General features: G+C 33.2%; 5 protein-coding genes across 9 annotated transcripts; 2 read left to right on the top strand and 3 right to left on the bottom strand.

Moving 5' to 3' along the window:
- The first annotated feature begins 536 nt into the window (after positions 1–536).
- Positions 537–3,934, top strand: LOC106775486 (putative serine/threonine-protein kinase). Of its 5 annotated transcripts, none has more exons than XM_022787289.1 (7): positions 537–789; positions 1,034–1,139; positions 1,313–1,425; positions 1,865–2,075; positions 2,189–2,426; positions 2,735–2,897; positions 3,426–3,934. In XM_022787289.1, the coding sequence occupies exons 2-7, from the start codon at positions 1,037–1,039 to the stop codon at positions 3,729–3,731; spliced, it is 1,134 nt and encodes a 377-aa protein (XP_022643010.1). In that variant the 5' UTR covers positions 537–789; positions 1,034–1,036; the 3' UTR covers positions 3,732–3,934. The 5 variants fall into 5 exon arrangements, with proteins under 5 accessions (XP_022643010.1, XP_014518099.1, XP_022643011.1 ...); XM_014662613.2 differs by having other exon boundaries at positions 538–789; positions 1,043–1,139; XM_022787290.1 differs by lacking the exon at positions 537–789 and adding an exon at positions 832–907.
- A 589-nt stretch (positions 3,935–4,523) lies between these two features.
- LOC106775944 (clathrin light chain 1) lies at positions 4,524–8,247 on the bottom strand. The gene is made up of 3 exons (XM_014663200.2): positions 7,773–8,247; positions 5,392–5,545; positions 4,524–5,305 (listed from the first exon to the last, which is right to left on the bottom strand). Exons 1-3 carry the CDS (start codon positions 8,135–8,137, stop codon positions 4,880–4,882), a joined length of 945 nt encoding a protein of 314 aa, XP_014518686.1. The 5' UTR covers positions 8,138–8,247; the 3' UTR covers positions 4,524–4,879.
- Positions 8,248–11,034: 2,787 nt separating this feature from the next.
- Positions 11,035–14,565, bottom strand: LOC106775047 (NADH dehydrogenase [ubiquinone] iron-sulfur protein 8, mitochondrial). Its single transcript, XM_014662080.2, has 9 exons — positions 14,475–14,565; positions 14,110–14,172; positions 13,692–13,770; positions 13,087–13,140; positions 12,899–12,990; positions 12,702–12,815; positions 11,708–11,775; positions 11,520–11,631; positions 11,035–11,343 (listed from the first exon to the last, which is right to left on the bottom strand). Exons 2-9 carry the CDS (start codon positions 14,161–14,163, stop codon positions 11,248–11,250), a joined length of 669 nt encoding a protein of 222 aa, XP_014517566.1. The 5' UTR covers positions 14,164–14,172; positions 14,475–14,565; the 3' UTR covers positions 11,035–11,247.
- A 4,681-nt stretch (positions 14,566–19,246) lies between these two features.
- Positions 19,247–20,641, top strand: LOC106775580 (uncharacterized protein At4g19900). The gene has a single exon (XM_014662726.2). The coding sequence runs from the start codon at positions 19,347–19,349 to the stop codon at positions 20,583–20,585; it is 1,239 nt and encodes a 412-aa protein (XP_014518212.2). The 5' UTR covers positions 19,247–19,346; the 3' UTR covers positions 20,586–20,641.
- A 1,962-nt stretch (positions 20,642–22,603) lies between these two features.
- LOC106776274 (probable polyol transporter 4) lies at positions 22,604–25,539 on the bottom strand. Its single transcript, XM_014663672.2, has 2 exons — positions 24,982–25,539; positions 22,604–24,326 (listed from the first exon to the last, which is right to left on the bottom strand). Exons 1-2 carry the CDS (start codon positions 25,181–25,183, stop codon positions 22,939–22,941), a joined length of 1,590 nt encoding a protein of 529 aa, XP_014519158.1. The 5' UTR covers positions 25,184–25,539; the 3' UTR covers positions 22,604–22,938.
- Positions 25,540–26,254: the final 715 nt, after the last annotated feature.

Genomic DNA, 26,254 nt, shown 5'->3' on the forward strand with positions numbered 1-26,254 from the left:
ATTTCTAAGATTTTTTTACGTAATTCTTATGGATTATATTGAATAATACTATAGTTGAACTAGGCATTTTGTTTTCACCTTCAACTCTGTAACATATTTTTTACAATTTTCCTCAGTACTTTGTTTCTCTAGACATTTCAGATTCTAGGTGCAACGACCATAAGATATTGCCCTCTCCAAATAGAATCTCAAAGTATAAGTGTTTCTAGATATATTCTTAACTGATCCACCAAATAAGAGTATAGCATTGACCGGAGAAAGGTGGAGATTTAACTAAAAGTGGCAAAAGTGGCAGTGTGACCAAGCGGGAATGGGCGCAGGCATATGTGACTGTTAATAATTTCATTCAAGCAAAACATCTCATTCAAATGAACATATTTATTATACATCAAACATCTTTGAATAAAATGATATACTTTCTTTTAATAGAATTATGGGTTAGTTTAATTGGGATTATGAAAAAATTATAAGAAGAGTGAATATGAACCAGAAAGATAAGGTAAAAGGTGGGCGTTGAAAATGGTGTTGAGAATTAGCGACAGAAGAGGCAGACACTAACTAAAATAGCAATTACGAATCAATTTTCCATTTAAATAATCACCGGCCGTCTGGCGGCTGTATTCCACATTTTCTTGCTTTCAAATTTTAATCATCTGAACACTTATAAACTCTATTTTCACATTCTATCACGTTTCAGTTTTTGTTTCTCATTGTTTATTCAACTTTAAGCCTTAGTCAATACTACCACACCTCTGTTTCTGCCTCAATTTTCTTATCAACCCAGATAAGGTACCCATTTCTCAATCTCAAGATTAACATTCTTTAGAAAATAAAATAAAAGGAAAAAGATGTTTTACTTTGTTTCTGAACTTGCTCTTATTAAAAGTCCAAATCTTTTTCTAAAAAGGTTTCTGGGTTTTATTCTTCAGTTTTGTGTTTGATTCTTTGATTTGAAGAGACTGTGCATGGCCTAATTTTCAATTGGGTGAAAATATCTGTCTCTTAATGGTCTCATCTCATGTTAGAACGTTAGATTATGCAGATTGCAGAGTATACCAGGACCATTATGACTTGTGGCTGCTTTGGAGCCAAATCTGCTAAGAAAATACGCTCTTCTAATGTTGCTGGCGAGATTGATGGTTAGATGTTTTCATATTTTAACTATGCTTTTCATGATCATTTATGTGTGCTAAATATTGTGAATAAATTCGTTTTAATGGTTCTGTTGTCAACTGTTATTAACTGGCAATATGTTGATCTATAGAGTTCTTCTATTGCCGTTTATATTCATTTGTATTATTTTGTTGTGCAGGTTATCCCCTTGATAATGTTAGGCAATTTTCTGATACAGAACTGAGATTGGCAACTGATAATTACCACTCAAACAATAAGATAGGACGAGGAGGTTTTGGAACAGTTTACCAGGTATAAGTTTTGATGCTTGCACGAAATCAATATGAATGTTACCCACTTAAATTCTTCATTCTGAGACCAACCTTAATACAATGTTTTTGGGTTATTAAGAACATCATCACACATACACTCTTTTTTACTCTTCTTTCAGCATTAGGCTCCTTGAGGAATGACCAAACATACATACATACGGGATTCTAGTACCAATTAGCTATTTTTCCCCCAAATAAAACATGATAAACTCAAATTTGATTATCTGATGAATACACGCCATAAAACGAAAATGTCAAATTGAGGTGCATTGTTTAGCATTTAGTCTTGCACGTTAAAATGTTTCTTTCTTATTGAATATGTGCTAAGCTATTGAAGAGTAATTGTGTCACTTTAGCATTTAAGGTTTCTTAATGATGTTAAGCCATTCTAAAAAGCCATCATGTGACAATTTTTCTAGGGAACCTTAAAAGATGGAAGACGTATAGCAGTGAAGACTCTCTCATTTTGGTCAAAGCAGGGAGTTCGTGAATTTTTGACTGAAATTAAAACTTTGTCAAATGTTAAACATCCAAATCTTGTTGAATTGATTGGATTCTGCATCCAAGGACCTAGTCGTACATTAGTCTACGAGTATGTGGAAAATGGCAGCCTTAACAGTGCACTACTTGGTAAATATGTCAAATTTTTGCAGTAAATTATGCAGTCACAAGTTAACTCCAGATACAGATGAGAGAATGAAATGTGCATGTAAACTTTATTTCCCTTTTTCCTTCCTTTGTAGGCACAAGGAATGAAAACATTAAACTAGACTGGAGAAAAAGATCTGCTATCTGTGTAGGTACTGCTAAGGGTCTTGCTTTTCTTCATGAAGAACTTTCACCACCAATTGTGCACAGAGACATCAAAGCTAGTAATGTACTACTTGACAAAAATTTCAATCCCAAAATAGGTGATTTTGGGCTGGCTAAATTATTTCCAGATGGTATCACTCACGTTAGCACAAGAATTGCTGGAACAACGTATGTAAAGAGTTTTTAGAATACATAGTCCATGCAGTTCAAATGTTAAGAATTCTTACACTGTCATTTACAATAAACACTTTAAAAGTTACATCTGTCATGATTCTGATTGATTAACAGTATAAAAAGACAGTATAAAAGTAGATTTTTTTTGCTTGTGTTTGTCTCTTGCCCAAATCCTATCTCTACATTGTTATTGGATTAAACATACTTCAACTTTTGCATTTCATGAATTGATCAATTTATACTTGAACTACTGGTCATGGAACTCATTAATAGGATACATGCTTTGGTTTATATTTATGCAGTGGTTACTTAGCACCTGAATATGCAATAGGAGGCCAGTTAACCAAGAAGGCTGATATATACAGCTTTGGAGTTCTTATACTTGAAATAGTTAGTGGCAGAAGCAGTGCCAGGAGGACAAACGGGACAAACGGAGAAGGATCACCCAAATTCCTCTTGGAATGGGTACATAAGTCTTAGTTTTATGAGTTACTTTGCAACATTATATATTTTATGTTCAATAGATATCAGGTTAATAATATTTAGCCTATGAGATCCTATCATATCCTTGTTCCTCAATATATTGTTTATTCATTATCTCTCCACTACCTTGTTCCATGGAACCTAATACATTGGTGTGTTCCTAAAAATGGGTCATCTTTGGTTTTAGTTCTTAAAATCTTAAGTTTCATCCATTATACTTTGCAACTTCTGATAGGGTGAGATTTTATCATGGACTAAAGTTTGAGATTAAAATCAATGATGACCCAATTTATTAGGGATAGAAAACATTGGGATTTCATTTTACAAAAAAAGGAAATCTAGAGTTGAAATAGTGAGACAGAATGATAAAAAAGAAAATTGATTTTAGAAGATGATGAATAATATGTTGAAATTTATTTGTATTTGACTTTGATGGTATTTATTTTTGTTTATGGTATTCATATTGTGGAAGTTTGGAGTGGACATAATTATAGTTATTTGGTCTAATAGGCCTGGCAACTTTATGAAGAGGGGAAACTGTTGGAGTTTGTAGATCCAGAAATGGAAGAGTTTCCTGAGGAAGAGGTACTGAGATACATGAAAGTTGCACTTTTCTGTACACAGTCTGCAGCAAGTAGAAGGCCTTTGATGATACAAGTTGTTAATATGCTATCCAAGGCAATCCAACTCAATGAGAAAGAACTTACAGCACCAGGATTATTCACAGATGAAAGAGAATCTTCTAGTAGGAACTCACAACCTGTCCCTTTAATTACCTCTACTCATCTTGCTATTACTCAGGTCACCCCACGATGATGTGTATTGCAGAGTTGCAAATTTAGTATAAAAAAAATAGTACTTTTTTGTTTTTTAAATATTGTTTGATTTTTTTTTTTTTTTTCAATTTAGGCATCAAAAAATATAACCTGGCATGAAAGCAATTTCTTGCTAGTGCATGTTTAAACCTGTAGCGTATGTCTGGTTTATCTTGTATTATTTATGTTGATTATGTGTTCATGTGATTACTCGTATTAAGGTTTTTATTTCTGTCTTGGTAATAAACTCAATGGTACAAAGACTTTGAGTTCTTAAGTGAAAAAAAAAATGTAATAAAAAAGAAAAAAATAATATGCAATATTTTTATTTAAATAAATGGTAGATTCATTTTCACTTTTCAATTTATGAATATTCTTTCACTTTTCTTTTCATTTGTTAATATCTTTTTCTTAATCTACACGACTTCGTCTTCACCTCTATTTTCTATAAAAATTCATTATAATTTAATATTAATCTAATCTCTTTTACTTTTAGTCTTCAACTCTTAACCTTTTAAATAATTCCAACAACTTCCAAATTTTTATTAATATAATTTAATATTAATCTAAACTCTTCTACTTTTAGTCTTCAACTCTTAACCTTTTTAAATAATTCCAACAACTACAGATACGGTATATCAAACAATAGAATATCTCTAACGATTTTAATATAAAATGCGCAACGTATAAATATTATTACATATTTTGAACAAATATGATATAAATGATTTTCAAAAATTAAAAAATTCTAAATACCAAAATCAACCATTTCTAAAGAAGCAAAAGCCAACTCTAATCAAGGCTAATAAAATTTAATTTTACATCAGAGATAAGGAAAGTAGGATGAGGTACAAATATATCAACGGAAATTTTAAACACAGTAAAAGAGTCTGTTTGACACCACCACCAATCAGCAATCCCAACAGATAACTTTCTGTCTAATAGGATCTATTAACCCATGATCATTGAATTTCCATGTCATAATTGTCAATGGATTTAATTCATATAAAACCTTAAAGTTGGTAATAAAATGTAACCAATAAGCATTAGAAGCTAATAACAGGGCAAAAAGATTCACTAAAGACAGCATGTGGAGAAAGAGATGGCAGAAGAAAGATTGAAGGGGAACTGAGGTATGATAAGCAAAAATCATGCAGCAGCCTGCTCCTCAGCGGCAGGAGCTTCCTTCTGGAGTTCATCTGCAGCGCCATTAGAGGCGGTATCCTTTGGTTTTGAAGCAGTTGCACCTTCTGCTGCAGATCCAGTTGCTTTGGTTGCTTTCTCTTTTCCATCCTTACCGTCTTTGGCATCTTTAGCAGGAGCAGGTGGCGGAGGAATCATGTGAGGTGGTGGTGTATGCTTCAGCTTTAACAGTATTTGCCGCAACCTAGACAGATCCGTGGGTTTGCCGGGCTTTGGGCCTTGAATGACTGTAATTGATGGCTTCTTGTCCTGATCCTTTTTGCCTCTTTTCTTTTCAATGTTGGGAACTTCACGAGGAATGAGCTCTGCAATTGCTTTCCAATAAGCTTTGTCTGCCTCCTTGTGAAACTTCTCTTGATTAGCCAAGAATAACTGCTCCACAGAAAAATTACATTTCCTATTAGAACAGTAAAAGATACATCTGGCGCACATGATGTCCTAATGCAAATAAAACTTACCTTCTCCCTCTCTCTATTTTGAACCTTGCTAGACTCAACATTAACCTTCCTCTTCTCATAGAAAGCCACCTTATACTCCTCAGCTTCTTCAATAATCTTCAACCTCATCTCTTTTTCTCTTTTCTCCTTCTCTTCTAGGAGAATGGCATTTTGACTGCACAAGGAAAGCCAAAGGCATTCGTTTTTTATGACAACTGAGTTCGGTAAACTTACAAAAGATGTTAAAATTTATTGGCCCAAGATGAGAGATCGAGAAATTGATCTTCTACCATCAGGTTCAGAACTATTTTGCCCTCGATAACTCTATAAAGTGGAGATTTAGATTAATAACAATAACTTTCTTTGGTTAAAATTATTTAATGGTATTAAATTTATTAATGCGACATTAACATATTATCGTAAACATTTATTACAAACAGTACCTGGGATCGAATATCTAAAATATAATAAACTTCATCTAGACTCGGAAAAAGATAACACGTTGACTGTTTAAGTCTTGCACCATATAATTAACATAAGTATTAGAATCCTAATTTCAGAATTGCTATTTTATTTGACCAGATTTATCAGTAAACAAGAAAAAACAATGATAGTTTGCATTTTCTTTTCAAGCCAGATCAAATTGTTGTGTGTGATAAATCAAATATTAGAAGATCTTCATTCCCATATCAAATGCCTGTGCTTCGGTGGTAAAATTGGAGAGAAATATTAGGATAACAGCCACCGCAGACATTAATTTCAGATACCAGGATGCAGAAGCCAATTGTCAAAAGGCTATAGCAAGATAGCGGGATGGCTGCCATTTTGAATATTACTAATTGTTATTACAAACTAGATACTTTATACTACACATTAAAATTCAAAAGCAAACAAAAAAAATTAAAGAAATTCATGATAAATAGTAAGACAGATTATGCACACAATCACCATCAATATAGGAGCTAATAACAAGAATAAAGTAAACAAAAAGAATGTAATAGAAAAATAAAAAAATTAAATAAAATTAGGAGAAAGTGATGTTGAAAGGAAGAAAAATATTGGAGCACGAGAAAGAACAGTCCGGCGTGAAGTGCCGAAGATAAAAAAAGGTAAACTTTTGTGGAATGGTGAAGGAAGAAGGGTTCCAAATCCTGTTATGCTTTTGAAGTTGTATACGGGGTAAAAAATGGGTTTTTGGACTCCCTATATCATGGTAGTACTACCATAACACAAAAAAACTGCTATTTTAACAACTATTACAGCCACAATGATAGCTATTAAAAACTGGTCTGCTCTAATCTAGTACTCCATTATAGCACACCATTGACTACTATGAGAGCTACCATCATATTAGAGAAGAGAACATTGAAAAACTATATAAATCAATGAGGGAAAATTCAGTTCTGTTCAAAGAATGCGGAACACACTGGTTAATCAGCGCAAGCAAAAATGTTTCAAGGGTATGAAGATATGATACTAGCATCAGTTAGCAAACATTTGCATGAGTTAAATTCCTTTTCAGCTTTTATGCGCATGATAAATCAAGCTTATTTGCATAACCAGATAGCTAAATATCTATTACTCCCTAAAGCACGTGGGAAGAAAAGAAAAAGAGATAAACAAAATCAGCGACCTCGGTATATTAGGATACTGAATTAAACTGTATAAATATGAAGTATAACTTCCATAGCACACTCGCAAAAAACCAAGATCAAGAGGATCCTATACAACCCTCATCAAGATTTATCATCGTTTAAGTTCAGTATAAGCTGCTTGCCTGCTCTAAGCTCGACAGACAACAAGGGTCAAGTTTAGCATATGATCGACTGATCATCTGATTCCCAAGGAGAAGGAATCAAACAATGATTATTTTCCAGCCAACATCTAGTCAAATTAAGTGATCACATAGACAAAACCCTAAAAACCATCAAATCTCAGGGACAGAAATCAATCCGATCCGCACCCTTAAAATTTTTCATATAACGCAATTTACTCTAAAGTACCTCATCTCACAATAAATATAGAGTATAGAAATCCAACAGCCATGAGTGAAAAATCAACCACCCACCCCTTCGCTCATTATTTTCCAAACTTTCTCCATCCACCAGACACCCTAGCATACAAAAATCGATACCCTAAATCTCGGCGAAATAATCACATATCTTACAACAGCTCAAGTAACTGCTTGAAGTAAAATCGTATCAACCTAAGTTCACCAATTCGCTTTCACAAGATCAACCTCGCCTACTCCCGATTCACAGTTCTAATTGCTTACTAGCAAGCACGAGGCTCTCGGTGAGGAAACTTCTGGATTAAAGCAAAATCATCGCAGATCTAAGCAGATTCAAGTGAGATCCAACAAATTCACGACACAGAAGAGGAAATTGCAAACAACCACTCACCGGCGCCACTCGCGAAGAGCGTAGCCTTCCTCCGGCTCCATCTCGGTCGGCGGCGGAAGCACTGGACCGTCCGAAACGAAAACTCCGTCGCCGTCACCGTAGCCGTTTCCGTTTTCGTTTCCGTTCTCTACGGAAGCAGATTCGAAGGGAGACTGAGAGTAAGCGGGAGCCGGATCAGTAAAGCCGTAGATCTCCGGCGAAGCGGCGGCGGAGTGATCGACGGCGACATCACCATCGGCAGAAAACCCACCGGTGAAGGAGGAGTAGCCGCCGTAGCCGGAGAAGTTGTCCTCGTCGTCGTCGTGTTGGTGAGTTGAAGAAGAGTTGACGTTCAAGTCGTCAGTGAAGGCATCGAAGGAAGACATGTCTGCGACTGAGAGTTTCTCTCTCTAGAAATGGTTTCTCTCTCTTCTGTTAAACGCAAATGATGGGAACACTGTGGCTTTGCTTTGACGGAGGTTCAGCACACTAAACTCTTCCGCTTTTTAAATACTTAACGGTGAATAATAATACAAAAGAAAATGTGAAAATTCATATGCAATCTATATATAAAAAAAAATAAATACTATGAAATACATATGACAAAAAATAAATAATTAAAGTATAATTCATAGTTGATATAGTATTTTTATTAAAAAATAATAATATAGTATTTCACATTAAAACAAAAATTCAATTGTTATACATTAAAGAGTAAAAAAAAATATTAAAAAACTATACACTCAATATTATTACGACAATTATTACAAAATAAGATAGTTTATAATTTTGTCATTAGAGATTTGCATATAATGATAGTCTGTGTTCTATTTTTTTTCAAAATAATGAAAAATATGAGAGTTTATGCGTAATTTTGATCATCCAACTAAACCACAGTATTAAATAAGTAACTTAACATTTACATAATACTTTTGATAACAAAAAATTCATTTAAATGAATATTCATAGGAAGAACAGTAAGTTTTGAAACAGAAAATAAATAATATGAACAGGGCTGCAAAAATAAGACAGTATTAGTTATGCAAATATTTGTTACCAAGATAAGAAACTTATTATCGAAATATTATTTTATGGTCGAGCCATTTAATTGTTTTATTTGATATTAACTAATCTTCTTCGATATATTTTATTTATAACAGTTAATAATGTAGTTTTCTTTAACAGTTTTTCTCTACAATGTTTTACTAATTTTATGAATTTCATTTTAATTTTGTTAATTATACTTTAATTTTGTTACCATAAAAAGATATTTCCAATGGTTAATAATAACAGTAATTATTGTCATTGTTATTTTATCCAATGTCGTTTTAGGAGTTTTGAATAATGTAAGAATTTTACGCTAGCCATAAGAAAAATTGTGCTTGCTCTTTTAAAATTTATATAGAATCTTGAATGACAGTTATTTCAGAAGATTCGTTAATTTATTTTATATAGACAAATGCCCATTTGTAGTAAACATTAATCCAGCATTAATGATATAGTACTTTTATTTCAAGATATAAAATAATTCGAAAAGAATCAAGTATTTTTTTTCTTTAGGTGTTTAATATGTAGAAAAATCAAAAGGTAACATTTCGTTGATAAAATGATTATTATATAAATAAAAATAAATGAGATGGACAGGTGTTTAATATGGTGTATCCTTGAGAAATTCACCATTGCCTGAGATGGAAAAATTCGAACATTCATTCAGACAACTATGACCTTCATATCAATTCCAACTCACAACATTTACATCCACAAATCGATACAGATATTACTTATGGTTCATTAACTTTATTATAACTGAATCGAGATTTAATTATTACTATTATTATAAATAAACATATGAGTAAAACTTTTAATTAACATTTGAGGATCACATTACAATTTTTATGAAATGAAAAAATAAAATATAAATCTTTCGTAGAAACCAGTAAGGTAATGGTCAGTATAAATTCAATATTTTAAGCAAGATTTCAAACTTAAGCATTTCCTGCCAATTATCGAATGAAGAAAAATAAAAATCCATGAGTAGAAAAAATAACTTTTTCTTTCTTTCAATCTTCCTTTATTTTCATCAACTTTGATAAGCTTCTATAAAATTTTATTGTACTAACATTTTAACATATATGAAACCGTGTGAAGTGAACATTTTCATATGCATAATTTAGGTATATAAATTAAAATTATTACATCATATTTTCATGAATTAGATTGATATAACAGTAATAAATAATTGTATTTAAATGAGAATAAGTTTATACAATATTTAAACGCAAGTAAATTTATTATTAGAAATTTAAAATAAATTTTATTTATCTAAATTTGAAAATAAAAAATACTTACAGTAACAATAAGCGGTTCAAATTATCTAATAACAGTAGTAATTCTTATGATTTAACATAATAAAGTTATATTTGAATAATATAATTTAAATTTGAAATTGTTAATAAAAAGTTAAATATACCCTTAAAAACTTTGTGAAGACCGAAATGTTTTAATATTAGAAGAAATAATATATATATATATATATATATATATATATATATATATATATATATATATATATATATATATATATATATATATATATATATATATATANATATATATATATATATATATATATATATATATATATATATATATATATATATATATATATATATATATATATATATATATATATATATATCAATGGTAAGGTGATCGTGGTTTATTCATAATGGCAAGGTGTAAAAAGACCTGGAGTTGTTATAGTGAGTATGTAATTTATTTTGGTATTGCACAACAAATTCGTATCACTAGTATGTAATTATGCATATAGAAAAGAAATTTGAGCTAAAATAATTAAAAATAGCTTTAAAATGGTGTCAATATAACTCTTACTTTTTTTTTCCTATTCTAAATAGTTTGTACAGAGACTACCAAAAATATTTTATTTTCTATTTTCTGTACAAATTAAAAAACATATTAAAAATAAGAATATACTTTTGTAATTAAAAATAAAAATAAAACCGGGAAATAAAAAGGCAAATAAATTTCCGCTTTGTAAATACTCAACAGAAAATGAACAATGGTAATTTTGAGAAAATAATATCTAAAAGTAAAGCAGGGCCAAAAGCTATATTGATCCCTACCTGTTTTAAAATTCCCCACGAAAAGTGATTTTACTATTTCACAATTGATACGGAATCCTAAATATTTTTTATTCTGTAAACTGCATTACTGCGTCAGTACTTCCATCCTCTAAGGATCAATTACGCCTACAAGTAGCTAATTTGTTGAATAGTTCAATTATTTCCATATATCTGTTCAAGATTTCAATAAGATAAACATCAACAATATTGTATACTTAACAGTAATGCAAAAACATCGACAAAAAAACTGACGTAACAATCGTGAATGCATACACTACTTTAAAACCATTCAGTGGTCATTTTATTCATCATTGCCACCGAAAAAGTAACAGGCAATGATCACATGGTAAAATTCAGCGGTAAAGGCTTTCAGATCTCAGGTTCTCTGCAATTTCAGTCTCCCATCGATCACCGTTTTCAAGCAGCTTCTCTTTGTCATATAAAAGCTCCTATTACAGGTAAACACGAATAGAAGTAAATAAATATGCGAGTAAACAATTACTGACATGTACTAATAAATAGTAGTCAAACATATAATTAATAATATAGAACAATAGAGAGAATTGTTAGCAAGAAACAACAAAACGTATTTACATAATTCAACATAAAAGAAATAAAGATGAACCTCATGAGTCTCTGTAGCAAATTCAAAGTTTGGCCCTTCAACAATGGCATCAACAGGGCATGCCTCTTGACAAAAACCACAATAGATGCACTTGGTCATGTCAATATCATACCTGAAAGATTTCACAGATAAGAGAGCAAGAACGGAGTGGGCGAAGAGAAGAGAGGCAGATAAGGCAGGTAACTTACCGAGTTGTCCTGCGGCTGCCATCTTCTCGCTCCTCAGCCTCAATTGTGATTGCTTGTGCAGGGCATATCTAATAAAAAAATACGATTAAGAGAAAACAATAACATACAGCAGCTCACTCTACGGACCGGAAGGAGAGAAATGGGGAAAGTATCAAAGTGGAGAAAGAATACCTATAAAAGAGATATTAGGAGAATGCAAATATGTAATGGATTGATCATTAGTTGTAATTATTAACTAGGGTATTCATGTATAGATTATAGGTCATTTCTTAGGGGTTAGATTGGCTCCTAGTAGTCCTTTCTAGTAATGGATTGATCCTTTACTGGATTTCACTATTTAGAGACTGCGGCACGGTTTGAGCTCAAAACCTATGCTGTGAACTGCTATCCAGACATTCTCCTTAACCCCCTATTTGTACTAATGTCCTTTTACCCCGATCCTCTAGTAGCTTAATTTGTTTATACTCCGTAGAGGGATAATGCTGCAGCAGTACTACTGTCTCAGTCAAAAAGAAAATAATTCAAAGCAAGTAAAACTGCTATTATTGATGCATAGGAAAATATATCCATTACAGCCTCCTCCAAGGATGAGAGGGATTTGACTATTACAGCTATGTTAGGGATAGCTTGATTAGATAGATTTTTATCCCTTAGTATTTGCAATTCGCAAGCATATTTTCCTAAGCCCGATTCAACAAAATGACGAGGCACAAATTCACAATGGTCTAAGCCTTACAATTTGTGGAGTGTTTTTTCAAATACAAAAAACAGCTGCACATTTTTTTTCTACATTAACCAATATAAAAACAACACTTAGTAACATACACACATAACAGGAATATACAAAATAGTCTTTAAAATTGCAACATTATTAGTAGTCCAGTTTATGGAAGAAGCAGGAAAATGTTGTCCTGCTGAGGTTATATGCCATTTGGTATATGCATGCTCTCAAGGATCATAGTCAAACCAAAATTATAAATAATCACAGACTTACAGCTTCACAGAGTTTGCAAGCAATACAACGTTCCTCCCCTGTTGGATATCTTCTGAGAGCATGTTCACCACGAAAACGAGGGCTCAAAGGTCCTTTCTCAAATGGATAATTGATCTGCATTAAAAATGTTGGACGTTCAGCATTTAATTAGAAGATGCAACACTATTGGATGGCAAACAGTTTCAGAAGACACTTACTGTAACTTTTGTTTCAAAGAAGTATTTCAGAGTAAGCATTAGACCTCGAACCATTTCAGTGAGAAAAAGAGTGTTGATGCTTCGTTCAAAAACTATCATCCAGAACACCAGCAATGAATTAGTTACATTATGGAGAAAGTCAAAAAGAACAACAATCAAGCTGAAAACAGAGGATTCTAAATAAATACCAGAACTCCAATCCTTTGAAATTTCCTTTGCAAGTTGCTCCCTTTGTTCATCCTCTGTAGTTTGTGCATCTCAGAATTATGATATATAGCAGGAAGGCATGAATACATAACACATGCAAGTGAAAAGAAAATGGACATCCAAGAGATATCCCAATTAACAGACAAATGGTCATGCTAGTGAAGGTGTTTGCGAAGTTAAAGAAATGCCGTGTTTGTTCACTATACACAATTCTGAAAAGTCATTCCTTTGACCCACGTAATTGTCTGCCTTTATAGGAGGGAAGGGGATGTTAAAGAGAGGAAACTAGGTAAAAACTCACAGGACCAGTATCATCTGAGGATGGGGAAGTGGAGTGCATTGTAGTGTTTAAAGGAATACATAATTAAATATATTCTTTATTTGTACGTGTGGACCCAGCACACTATCCCATTTCAAAAATTCCATTTCTTGAAACTGGATCATGATTTTTATATAGTAGACAATTTGATGCAGGAAACAATCAAAATTCATATTCAGCCAATCATTAATAGTTTTGCTTTCTAATTCTAACTATTCTGTAACAGCAGGAAATATGCCCACAAGAATGTCAAGAGAAATAACAGACCTAGTTTGGTAGAGAAGGAGTGTGCACTTAATCGAAGCCCATAGGATTGGGAGCTGTGCAGGCCTTGACCGCTTACAGCCTAAACAAGCAGAACATCAGGGGATAGTATCAAGTACTAACCAAAACATTTGGCATCCTACAATTAAAATGATGCCAATCTAATTCACAGCAACCTCTTATATATTATAAAGTAAATTGTAATTTGATAGTAACAGTGCATCACAAAGCCAGATAGGAATCAGAGTAACAACGAAAAGGAGAAAAAATTAATCCATTTCACAGCTCGAAGGAAGTGATGGAAGAAGTACAAGGTATTCAGATAAAATTTAGCTTCTCAACATCTGATTAAGTGGTGTCTTTTTTAATTGTTTCTTTCATTTCGACAAATAAATAAGAATCGAAACCGTATCAATGTTACCAATTGGCGGGCACGAAGAGCAAGGAGTGATTTCCGAGCTAAAATCGCAGCCATTTCCTAAACCTGGAAATGAAAAGTTAAAGAATCAAATGCAGTACGGTATTGAATTCAAACTTAACAACTAAGTTCGAGCGAAACAATTATTTACAAGGATTCGACGGTGTAACCAGGAACCGAAAAACTGGGAAGAGAATATTGAATCAAAAAGGGGTAAACAAGTGGTGGTTGAACCAAACACAAATTAATATTGAGAAATAGCGCAAAAATTGAAGCAATAAAAGAAAACGATAAATTGTATGGGTTCCGCATTCAACATTGATGGTTGAAGTGTTTAAGAAAGGGAAAAAAAACGAAGAGAAAAATACCTGATGCAAGGTTGATCTCAGGACAAATGACTGAGGAGAAGCATACAGAGAAGAAACGGGGATGTAATTGGAAATACTATGGTGTTGAGATTCGCACTACACAACGGGCCAACAAGAAATGCACGGCCCAACAAACCCGGTCCAACCCGTTTATTATCGTGGGAATTTGAGGGGTTTCTTCCTGCACCCCCAATTATTTTTAAAATGTCTAAATTAGTCTTTAATCTTGACTGAGATAAAAACTCTATTTTGCACCCGTTTTCGTTTGCGCTGATGTGTGACCATCCTGCACCTCCCACTTCCATCTCTTTTCTTCATTTGTTCAAGCATCTACATCTTTCTTTCATTCCATTATCTTCATTTCCTCTCAATCATTCCTCCACTGTGTAGACATAGTTGAGACACAATTGTGAAATGTGGGGGGACTGATGAAATCCGTTTGAGTAAATCCAGTTTGTGTTACTTAAAATCTGGTTCAGTGTGAATTTCGTGGTTTAGCCGGATTTGGAAATCTGGTGGTAATGGATGTTCCAAATTTTGAAAACCAGTTTCGAAAATGATATTCGAATTTCAAAATCCAAATTGTCTTAAGGGTGATTGGATTTTGAAATCCAAAAAAGTGTGATTTTCGTGGGATAAAACATATTTAAAAATTCAATAGGATTACCAGATTTTTGAAAATCAATAATAGTGTTCAACAGATTTTAAAATGTAGCTTGTGTTAGGAGTGATCGGATATTGAAATTTAGTATAATGTGATTTTTCATGAGTTAAACCGGATTTTAAAATTTGGTGATGATAAATATAATGGATTTTGAAAATATGTTTATCAAGTTTCGAAATCCGATTTAGATAATGTTATAGTTTATATAAATTTTTAAAATTCGATTAAGTTGTGATTTCACCATAATACAAAATATGGTTAAATCTAGGTTGTACACCGAATTAAATAATTCCGTTTATTTATTTATTTAATATATAATAAACAAGGGATAAAATGAAAATCAATCAAAATTTTAGAGATGAAAAAAGAAAACGATAAGGTGGAAGAAGAAACTTCGTATTTGATTGTGATTACTTTCATCGATTCTTTAAGGTTAACTCCCTGATTTATTTATTTTTTAGTCTACACTTATCTAACATGTAAAACCTGAGAAAAGTAAAATGTTTGATGAAGGGTTGAGATTTTCTTAACAAATTAACACCACTTCAAGTTCAGCCCTTCTTCTGTCTGAAGAACAGTTTCACTCCATTTTCATGTTGCTCCTTTCTCTGGTTCTATACTTTCTATAGCATATTTCGAAAATTTAACCCATAGACTTTGCTTACGAGAAAATTCCTAGGTCATCCAAGGGTTTCTTTATTGTGTAGTTTCTAATTGTTTGATTCTCTTTTTATCTGGTAAGGGTTCCTTTATTTTCCTCTTCAAATTAGGGAAAATGATCATGCAATGGTTACATTATTGCATGTGCCTGATTTAGGTTTTTCTCCAATCTTTTGGTTCTTACACTACTTAAGGAGCTGATATCTATCTCCAATTTGGGGATTTTAGGTACTGTTAAGTTCTAGGGTGCAAGGTGTTTCTTCCAATCATCTTGTGAGTCATACGGTGAAATTCAAGGTAAGGGAAGCTAGGTTTAATTTTGGTTAGTAGAAATTAATTTGATTGTGTTGATACTATTTAAAGGCTTTAAGTTGATGCATGTGTATTTTCTGTAGTAACTGTTGGAATTGAAATGATGAATATGTATACTTGAATGTGTGCTTTAAATTACTGTGAACTATGGGATTTTGAATTATATGAAATTGGACTGGTATGAAAATAGGATGGTGTGTGAGTTGAATGTTTGGAAGTTGTAATTTCAGGTCATGTAGATTATTGGGAAATCAATTCAGTTATTATAATGATAGAGTCCAAATTCAGGGACCTAAACTGGTGATTTTTAGAGTTAGAGGTTAGGGTTTGGTCTAGGTAATTAGAGTCACTTAGTTAAATCAAATATGACTTATTAGTAGCATCAAAATGCCCTGAAACACTTTTCAAATGGTAAATCTGAAATTGAACCTTTTAGTAGCTGAAATTGAAACTTTAGATCCTAAATTGATGCATAATTACTAGAGATTGATGTTAGGAGTGTGTGTGAACCTTTAGGCAAGTTTAATTCAACCTATAATTTGAATTTGGAGTGTTAGAAATTCACCAAATGGCCTAGAGTAAGTTTTGGGTGTGTGAGTTCCTCAAATCTGCAGAATTTCGCGTTGCAGATTATGCAAAGTCGCCTAGCGCACTCTGTGCGCTCTGCGAAGGGTTACTGGTAGGAAAAATTCACACCCTGTGGTGCGTTGAGTGAATTTTCTGCGAGAGATTGAGTGTTTTTAATGTTTTTGACGTTTTGGGGGTTCTGAACGTCCGTTTTGGACGTTTTTTAGGTCGTTTTTTACCCTTCTGGATCCATTGGTGAGGGTCTCCAAGCTTTTTAAATTAATTAAGTGATGGTAATAAAATGCTATAAAGAAATTTGTATTAATAAATGATGTTTTTACGAAAGTATGTAATGTCTGAGTATGTATGAATTATATATGATCTGTATAGATTCAAATGACAATGTATGATCATGTACAGGTGTATGAACGTTAAAAATCATGAGTTGCGTTTCAAATTTAAAAGTATGATTGATGGACGTAATTTCATGATCCTTAAAGCCTTGTTCACTTGAGTGGATTTGAGGGAGAGTAATTGAATGGATTTGAGAGGATTTGAAGGTAATTTTTTTTTTGTTTATTTGAGTGAATTTGAAGGTAAATGAGAGTGAATTTGGAAGTAAAGTTTGTGAGAATTAATGTAGGATTTAATTTATGTGACAAATTAAAAAAACGTACTTCAAAATTCACTCTCACTTATCTCCAAATCTATTTAAATAAACAACAAAAAAATTTATCTTCAAATCCTCTTAAATCCTCTCAATTACTCTCCTTCAAGTCCACTAAAGTGAACAAGACCTAAGGGAGGTTACATGGTGGTGCCACTGTAGTTGTTGTGATTGACCGTATGAATGGCCAAAATTCCATATAGGGTTTATCCTAACATTCTAATGACCATCCATGCTCAATCAGAGAGTGATGAGTCATGTGGTGAGAATAGCAGAAGGTCCTAGTAATAGGTGCTACGTGGAGGCCTATTATTCGGTAAAGGGCTTACACTTGTGTGTGGTCGGGTGAAACCCCTCGGCAATGGTTTTGCAAAGCAGTAGGGCCACAACAAGTGCACAAACCCCTGGAACTCGACATTTCATACTAGTCCCGGATGGTTAAATCACGTGGTCGGTCATTGGTATCAACAAAATGTGTTCGGTCTTAGTCTGTATTGTGTTATGGTCTTTGCATGTTGTGGTGTGTGATTGTATAACATGATAGTTAGTTCCATTTAATGTATAATCTGATAGAATGTTTACTTGCTTGCTTGTATGCATGTTGTTATGTATATGTTAGTTAAATTTGGACTTATCTTGCATGTTTTCCAACCTAGCTTACCCTTGCATTATGTGTGTTGTATGTGCTTGCCTTCCCCCTTGCGATGATCATCCAATCCTTTGGATGTGAGCAAAGGCAGAGGATGTTCCCCTAGAACAGGCTTTGGAGGGAGAAGACCCAACTCCTAGCTCTTAGGATATCTTTCTTAGTATCTAGTTAACAGACCTGTTATATTATTTTGAAAAATTTGGTAGTTTATTTATAACACTTAATTTTCCTGGACTTCTGTTAGAACTCTTATATTATTTTATAAGACCTCTTATGCATATAGAGTTTTAAAGTTTAATTCTTTTGGATGACTATACCAAATATAACTCCATATATATCCTTAAATTGTTCTATCTTATTATAATGCTATATTTTATACTCAGTTTGTAATTTTTGGGATGTCCCATAGCATCAATAAAAAAATATTTTAAAATATAAAATAATAAAAATATACCGAAAATGTCTTTTTGAATATACTCATAACACCGAAAATATTACCTGACATTTAAAATTTGTTTCGGACATGTAATGTATACGCACAGGGGGGAAATGAATTATGTTTGCCTGATATGAAAAAAAAGAAAGAAAAGAAAAGAAAGGACGACGTAAATGAGAGGACTGAATATTTTCGTATCCTCAATCCTATACGGAGAAAATATGAAATAGTTAAGGATGTTTTTCTTTCAGATACATTTGAGGGGATAAAAAGAAAACAAAAAGTAAGATTATTTATTAAGGGATGGAGAGTAAAGAGATTTGGTTTTTGTTAAATTCAAAAAATAATTGTAAAAAAAAAAAAAATTTTTAATAATTGTAAAAAAAAAACTACCTAAATAAATAAAACTATAGAAATTATTCATTTTATACTTACGTTTATTTTTATTTTTTCTAATATAATAAGATAAATATATTTATATACTAATAATCTATACAATGTTAATATAATAATAATATTTTTTACTATAAAAATAATTTGATTATTTTACAATTTTATCTTTTAAAGTAGTTCTTTTATTATCTTCAAATTCATCTTTTAATCTAAACTAAATATTGATAACAATTAATTAAATGTCTATTTCCATATTATTCAAATAATTATGTACATTCTTACTATATACTAATTTGATTACTATTATATATCTTACTAGTCATTAATATATTTTAAATTAAATATTAGATAAAAATAAATAAATTTTAGACCAAATCGTGCGTATGGACACGTTTGAGACTGTTAAAAGAAAAAAACAGTTTGGTTCCACTTACTCTGCCATTTTCAATGCAAAATGTTCTCTGACTTTTTCTCTTTCTTGGTGAAAACATCCTTAAACATTTTGAACCTCTCCCTGCTTATTGATGTTTCACCCAATGGAGCAAAGCGCCAAACTCTCCCTGTTCCCCGTTCTTCACCTCAAAAGATCCATGCTTTCTCTACTCTTCTCCCTACCCACTTCATTCTTCGCCTTCCTCTTTCTCCTTCTCTTCTCCTACAACGCTTTCAGCGTCTTCTCTCTCCATCAATCTCCTCCCCCTGTCTCTGCTCCAACGCTCCTCAATCTCTCTTCTTCCGCCAATTCACCTCTCTTCAAGAACCCCCATTCGCCTCTTCTTCCAAACTCTACCCAAAGCCTTTCCCTTTCCACTCAAAGGGCCAAAAGAGTGAAGAAGCACAAGCGTGGCCTTAGAAGTTTGCGCTCAGAACCTCGCTCCCCCGTTTCACTTTTTCATTCTAGACTCAGAGCATTCTTCAACACTTCTTCATGCCAGATGAGGTTCTTCATGACTTGGATTTCTCCCTTGAAATCTTTTGGTGAGAGGGAGTTGGTCTCTATAGAGAGCTTGTTCAAGTCTCACCCTGATGCTTGTCTGGTCATAGTGTCAAAGTCCCTTGATTCTCACGCTGGAACGCGAATTCTGAAACCGTTTGTGAGTAATGGCTTCAGGGTCATGGCCATTGCTCCAGATTTTGGCTACATATTCAAGGACACACATGCTGAATTATGGTTTAACCGTTTGAAGGAAGGGAATGTGAATCCTGGTGAGGTCTCTTTGGGACAAAACCTCTCCAATTTGCTTAGACTTGTTCTGTTGTACAAGTTTGGAGGCACTTACATCGACTTGGATATCATAGTCTTGAAGAGTTTCTCCAAGCTGAGAAACACCATTGGGGCACAGAACTTCGATGTTAGAACCGGCAAGTGGAGCCGCTTGAACAATGCAGTCTTGATATTTGACAAGAAGCACCCTTTGCTTTTCAAGTTCATCGAGGAGTTTGCACTCACCTTTGATGGGAACAAGTGGGGTCATAATGGTCCTTACCTGATCTCAAGGGTAGTGTCCAGGGTGAATGAGAGACCGGGTTTCAATTTCACCGTGCTCCCTCCTTCTGCGTTTTATCCTGTGGATTGGAGAGGGATTAGAGGTTTGTTTAGAGATGAGATTCCTTCCAAATGGTTGGTCAATAAAATGAAGCAAATTCGCAAAGAAAGCTTTGCAGTGCACTTGTGGAACAAGCATACTAGGGAACTTAAAGTAGTTAAGGGAAGCATTGTGGATAGTATAATTTCTAGTTCTTGTATCTTCTGCAACACTTAGCTTTGAAGTTTGTAGTTTTTAATTTTGTTATTAAAGATTGTAATTAGTGAATTAGAATAATAATAGGTCTTAAATTAAAGAAGTTATAAGCAACGTTTGTGTTGCAAGTGGCTACAGACAGTTGTGTCTCTACTATATATATAAAAAAAGAATATCCTTTTTGTTGTATCTGTTTGAAAGATGAGAGAGGAATACGATGCGAAAGTTTTCTGACATGTTCTTTGAGAGAAACACGGAATGGTGAAGAGAGTGGCGTGTTTTCCTGTGGTTTGGGATTTCAGTTGACAAGTGAAAAGTAAAAGTGGATTGATATTGAAGGAATTTGTCTTGTTTAAGACAATTAAATTCTGAAAGTGATTTCTCAGCTTCCAATCATAATAGGGCAACTACTTTTCTTTTTCATGTGACACTCACCTTCTTGTCTTACCTCTTGTGAATATGTTTGGAAGATCCTTAACATCTTGATCTCTTTTACAATTGAAATGTTTGACTCACTAATGTTTAGATAAAAGCTGAAAACGTGTTTTTAAGAATTCCAATGCATAAACCATGAAACCAGAAATGAAGGCTGTTTTATACGATACTGATCATACAACTTTGTTATAATTTCTAAATTTTGAGATTATTCACGTTAATGGTAAGAAACAACAAGGGTGTTTTTCAAGTATTGTACAGGTGATTCACCTACTTTCGGGTGTCAAAGTATTCAATTTAATCACTGTTAGTTCAAACACATACTTCTTGCCTCATCACATCTTCAGGGGTTGGAAACTAAGTTTGAAATATTTTTATAATAATATTATAATCAGCTTCCACTCTAAAAAAAAATATATGTATACTAGAGAATCATGTAAAAATGTGAAGATAAATTCCACATGCCTTAATGAATGTGATATATTAATGGAAATAGAACCGACCATATTTATCTTATTTTAAATAGCAGTGATATTGTTCAATGTGGAGATTTCTTTATAATATACAGGGTTAAATATGTTTTTCGTCCCCCAACTATTGACCGTTTTTGTGTTTAGTTCCTGGCCGTTTTTGTGTTTAGTCCCTCTTTCAAAGTATAGTACAATTTAGTCCTTCAACTTTGGAAAACTATGGTTTTAGTCTTTTTACCAAATTTTTTAAACTTTATTAAAATTTTTAATAAAGTTTAAAAAATTTGGTAAAAAGACTAAAACCATAGTTTTCCAAAGTTGAAGGACTAAATTGTACTAAGGGACTAAACACAAAAACGGCCAATAGTTGGGGGACGAAAAACATATTTAACCCTAATATATAATATGTTGGATAATAGTATTGGATACAATTGATATTCTAACACAGAGGGTACAATAATTTTTAACAACATAATAAATATATGATTGAAATGGTGTAAATTCAAATTAAAATTATGATCAAATTATAAATTACTATTATTATAAAAGATTATTCTAAAATATCATATACACAATTATTCTAAAATATCATATACGTATAGGATAAGTATATATAACATAAATCAAAGTCGGAAAAGAATATATAACTTAAATGGAAGTTTTTACTATTGAAAAACTCGGCGGGAAAAAAATACCGAAGTAAATATTTTTTTACAAAATCTTAAAATGTCAAGACTAAAAACAAGGGTCACAATTAATATTCAATTGATTTTTTTTTGTATATTAAATAAATAAAATAATGGGCCCATGAATTTAAAGAGAGATAAATATTAAATGAAATGATGTATCAACACGTGAATTAACACATGGTGGCTGAGTCTTCTTTATAAAGTATTGAACATTAAGGTGAATTAATTTGGTATCAAATTTTAGTTGTCTATTTTTTTGAACTAATTAACTTTTCTTTTTGGTAAATAAGTAAATTTGCTTCCTCCTTCGATTTTTTTTCTTTAACTCTGAAATTGTTATGTTTCGTCTAATATTTGAAAGCATAGGATGAATTTGAGATATGAAATAATAGTGAAAGTTTAAAAGCTAATAAATGACACTAAATAAATAGAATGGGAGAAGGGATGTAAATATAGACACATAATCCATGTGATGCGAAAGGGACAACACATTTTCCATTATGGCGACATGAAACAACGTATGAACTCATTGAACAGAGTGTAAAAAATATTTTAATACATATATATGAACATTAAGATATAATAAAGCTTGTAGTAGTGCTGGTGGCTTGGGGTGTAACACAGGGTGAATGGAGTCTCTCTTGTTTGGTTAGAAAACTTATACCATGTCCCTCTCTCCATGCATAACAAATCCTTTCACGTTGTAAAAGCAGAAATGCCCGCTAATACAAAAAAACCAGACGAGTATAATACTATATTTGGAATATCTAGGAATTTAGTTTAAGGTTTTGGTGTGACACCAACTCGTGATTTCTGCACCAGACGCTCTACATCTCCCATTTCCACCTCACTTTCTTGCAAATCATCTGCATCTTTAAACAGTAATTCGATCTCCTCCAATGTCTTTCCTCTTGTCTCTGGAACACAATAATGAACAAAGGCAACGGCACAGCACGAAATAACGCCAAAAATAAAGAATGTTCCTGCTACTGTGATTGAGCGAGACACTGAGAGGAAGGACATAGAGATTGCACCACTGCTGACCCTACTTCCCACTGCTCCAAGAGCTGATGCTTGAGCTCTGAGTCTCAAAGGAAATATCTCACTTGACAAGACCCAGCATATGGGGCCAAGTCCTACTGAGAATGAAGCCACATTTCCACAAACTGCAAGAATTGCTAATGCAATCCCAATTTTCGCATGACTCAGAAAAGCCAGAGACAAACTCAGGCTAAACAAACTTACTGTCATCCCAATTGTGCTGGCGTAGAGCAAAGGCTTTCTCCCCAATTTGTCTATAAGAAATATGGCAATCAAGATGAAGAGAGTTTTGGTGAATCCAACAGCAACTGTTGCAGCAAGAAGCTCAGAGTTGCCAGTGATCCCGGCGTTCTTGAAAATCGTGGGGCTATAATACACAGTTGTGTCTATGCCTGTTATCTGCTGGAAACACTGAATTCCACAGCCAGTTATAAGCATTCTTCTAACAGGAGGAGTAGGGCACAATATTTCTTTCCAGACGGCTTTTGATTCGTACTTGTCAGCATTAACTGACCCAGCAGCTACCAGAATTTCTTGCAACTTTTCTTCAGCCTCCTTCTCACTCTCAGTTATCTTGAACAACACCACTCTAGCTTCTTCAACCCTATTCTGCACCACTAGCCATCTAGGGGATTCAGGTATAACAAACAGTGCAAGAGCAATAACAACTGATGGGAGAAGTCCAACGCCAAGCATCACCCTCCAATTTATATGTGCTGGAAGCCCGGAAAATGCATAGTTTGATATGTAGCCAAGAAGGATTCCAAAATTTATAAATATTTCAGGGAAAGAGGTAAGTGATCCCCTAGCAATGGCAGGAGAAATTTCTGCAATATAGACAGGTGCAATCATGACGCCAAAACCTATACCCACCCCAGCCATGAGTCTTCCTATCATCAATACTTTGAAGGACGGAGCAAGAGCCATAACAGCTCCACCTGTTTGGAAGATAACGGCTGCCAAACCAATTGTCCATTTTCGGCCAATGGCATCAGATGTCTTTCCACCTGCTAAACTACCCAACAATGATATTATGCTCAAAATTCCAACAAGCACTTCTTGCTGAACATCAGATATCTTTAGATCCTCCTGAATGAATATAATTGCTCCACTCATAACACCCACATCTGCAAAATGAGAAGCAAAGACAACCAACTAGGGTCTTAGTTTTGGTTCCTATTAATAGTATAAATAAAATAGTTTATTGATGTAGTCAATATTATAAATAAATCAATACACAAAATCGTTGCAAACAAGGCACCAACCAATGGATTCTCTTCTAATAGTTAGACTAGAATGCAAGTTTTTTTGCGTTCAATTGTTAGTGATTGTCTGACTGAGCACATATATCTGCTATCTGATAGTATAAGACTAATCCATCTAGTCATGCATACACATATATATTACTTTAGAAGTGGGAATCATAACCCATTCATTTTCCAAATGCTTTTCCTGAACAGCGTTCTTCCGAGGTCAATTTTCAATTCCTGAATAATGAGCGGCCATGGAAAAAGTTTCCACCCAAAAATACAAAAACTGCTGTTGTAAATTACACAAACAGCCCTGGGTTTTACATTCATCGCTGCGTGGGGAGTTACCTTATCGAAGTCCTAAAAACAGGTATCAAGTCCCACAAAAGACGATACTAAATCAAATCATTTTTCGTTTTTAGAATTTTTTTTAATTGACACGTATTGGGGAATTTATCGAGCATAAATAAAATACAATAACGGAATCGAATTATTAGACATAAAACGAAGATAAATAATTAGAATTACCTACCATAGCCAAGAAGCACGGAATTCAGAGAGGCAAAAACGGCACATGCAAAGACATACTTATGGGCCTCGTGCTTCTTGTTTTGCAGAACATCATCGTCCTCAACTGGATCAGAGGTCATCTTGGTGTATTTTGTTTTGGTCCCCAGCGGAATTTCAGATACCCCATCTCCGTTCCCGTTTTCCTGGACCCCAGCTAACCCCATTCCACTCGTTCTCTAGACTCGCCCCAACCCTTGAATATTCAATAACAATAATAAAAGATAATATACATTTGATCCAATAATAATCACCGTTCCTTTTCCTGTAACGTCAGTGGGCTATGTTGAGCTCTTAGATCTGAAATGCAGAAAGCGATAGAATGAAGAAGAAGAATTGAGGAAGAGAAACAGGCACCCCTTTGGAAAAATGAGTTTTCTTTGAGCTTTGGCCAAACCGTGTGCAAAGAGTTACCACATTGTCGTGTGGAGGGTCAGTGGGGTCAACTCACTGGACTCTCTACCTTTCGTTCATTTCAAAGAAACGTATTTTGACGGAAAGAAAAAAACGAACCATGTCTAAGGTTCTGTCCCTGCTGTTCCTGTTTTTCTCATGACATCGCCTCTCAAATTGAGACACGTCATCACCCCTTGTTGAATTCCGATTTGGACCTTGTATTTCTGAGCTGTGTTAAGAAGCTTCCACCGTCGGCGAGGGTATTTCCGGAAAGAGAACGTTGTTTAGTAAACCATTTTATCCCATTTTTCGAGAGCAATTCAATCAAAATGTATGCAACTTAGTATTTTTAACCGTACGAGATTTCTTTCAGAAGTAAAATATAATTATTATTGTTTGAAAATAGTGCGTATTTCATATAATAAGAACAATATCATCAATAAGAAAAACAAGGAAGAGTAAACAATAATAATAAAAAACATACATCAAAAAAACAATGAGAATAACAAGAAAAAATTTAAATATTGTATTTAATTGTATTAATTATTATGAAAAAAATAATCAAAGTTATTTATTAAAACATGCTAAGATTGGGATTAATAACAAAATTTGAGTTATATGATAAAGTGTATATATATATATATATATATATATATATATTTATTTATTTATCTATAAAACTTTATAAATGTGTTATACTTGAAATAAATTCAAATTATCATTATATATGGCTTAAGGATATTTAAAATATCTTGATTAATTACGTATCATATAAAATCAAATCAATTTTTTATTACATTAATCATGATTAATCTTGAGAATAATTAGTAATGTTGATAGAA

This window comes from Vigna radiata, chromosome 10 (assembly GCF_000741045.1).
Source record: "Vigna radiata var. radiata cultivar VC1973A chromosome 10, Vradiata_ver6, whole genome shotgun sequence".
In the NCBI taxonomy this organism is placed as follows: domain Eukaryota; kingdom Viridiplantae; phylum Streptophyta; class Magnoliopsida; order Fabales; family Fabaceae; genus Vigna; species Vigna radiata.

Coding starts and splice junctions, on each gene's coding strand:
- LOC106775047 (XM_014662080.2), bottom strand. CDS start 14,163: ATGGCTGCGATTTTAGCTCGGAAATCACTCCTTGCTCTTCGTGCCCGC. Junction 11,632..11,707: donor GGCAGCCGCAGGACAACTCG/GTAAGTTACCTG, acceptor GAAATCTTTCAG/GTATGATATTGACATGACCA. Junction 11,344..11,519: donor TTGCTACAGAGACTCATGAG/GTTCATCTTTAT, acceptor TACCTGTAATAG/GAGCTTTTATATGACAAAGA.
- LOC106775944 (XM_014663200.2), bottom strand. CDS start 8,137: ATGTCTTCCTTCGATGCCTTCACTGACGACTTGAACGTCAACTCTTCT. Junction 5,546..7,772: donor GCTCTTCGCGAGTGGCGCCG/GTGAGTGGTTGT, acceptor TTCCTTGTGCAG/TCAAAATGCCATTCTCCTAG. Junction 5,306..5,391: donor AAAATAGAGAGAGGGAGAAG/GTAAGTTTTATT, acceptor TCTGTGGAGCAG/TTATTCTTGGCTAATCAAGA.
- LOC106775486 (XM_022787289.1), top strand. CDS start 1,037: ATGCAGATTGCAGAGTATACCAGGACCATTATGACTTGTGGCTGCTTT. Junction 2,076..2,188: donor CCTTAACAGTGCACTACTTG/GTAAATATGTCA, acceptor CTTCCTTTGTAG/GCACAAGGAATGAAAACATT. Junction 2,427..2,734: donor ACAAGAATTGCTGGAACAAC/GTATGTAAAGAG, acceptor ATATTTATGCAG/TGGTTACTTAGCACCTGAAT.
- LOC106776274 (XM_014663672.2), bottom strand. CDS start 25,183: ATGGGGTTAGCTGGGGTCCAGGAAAACGGGAACGGAGATGGGGTATCT. Junction 24,327..24,981: donor TTCCGTGCTTCTTGGCTATG/GTAGGTAATTCT, acceptor CTCATTTTGCAG/ATGTGGGTGTTATGAGTGGA.
- LOC106775580 (XM_014662726.2), top strand. CDS start 19,347: ATGTTTCACCCAATGGAGCAAAGCGCCAAACTCTCCCTGTTCCCCGTT.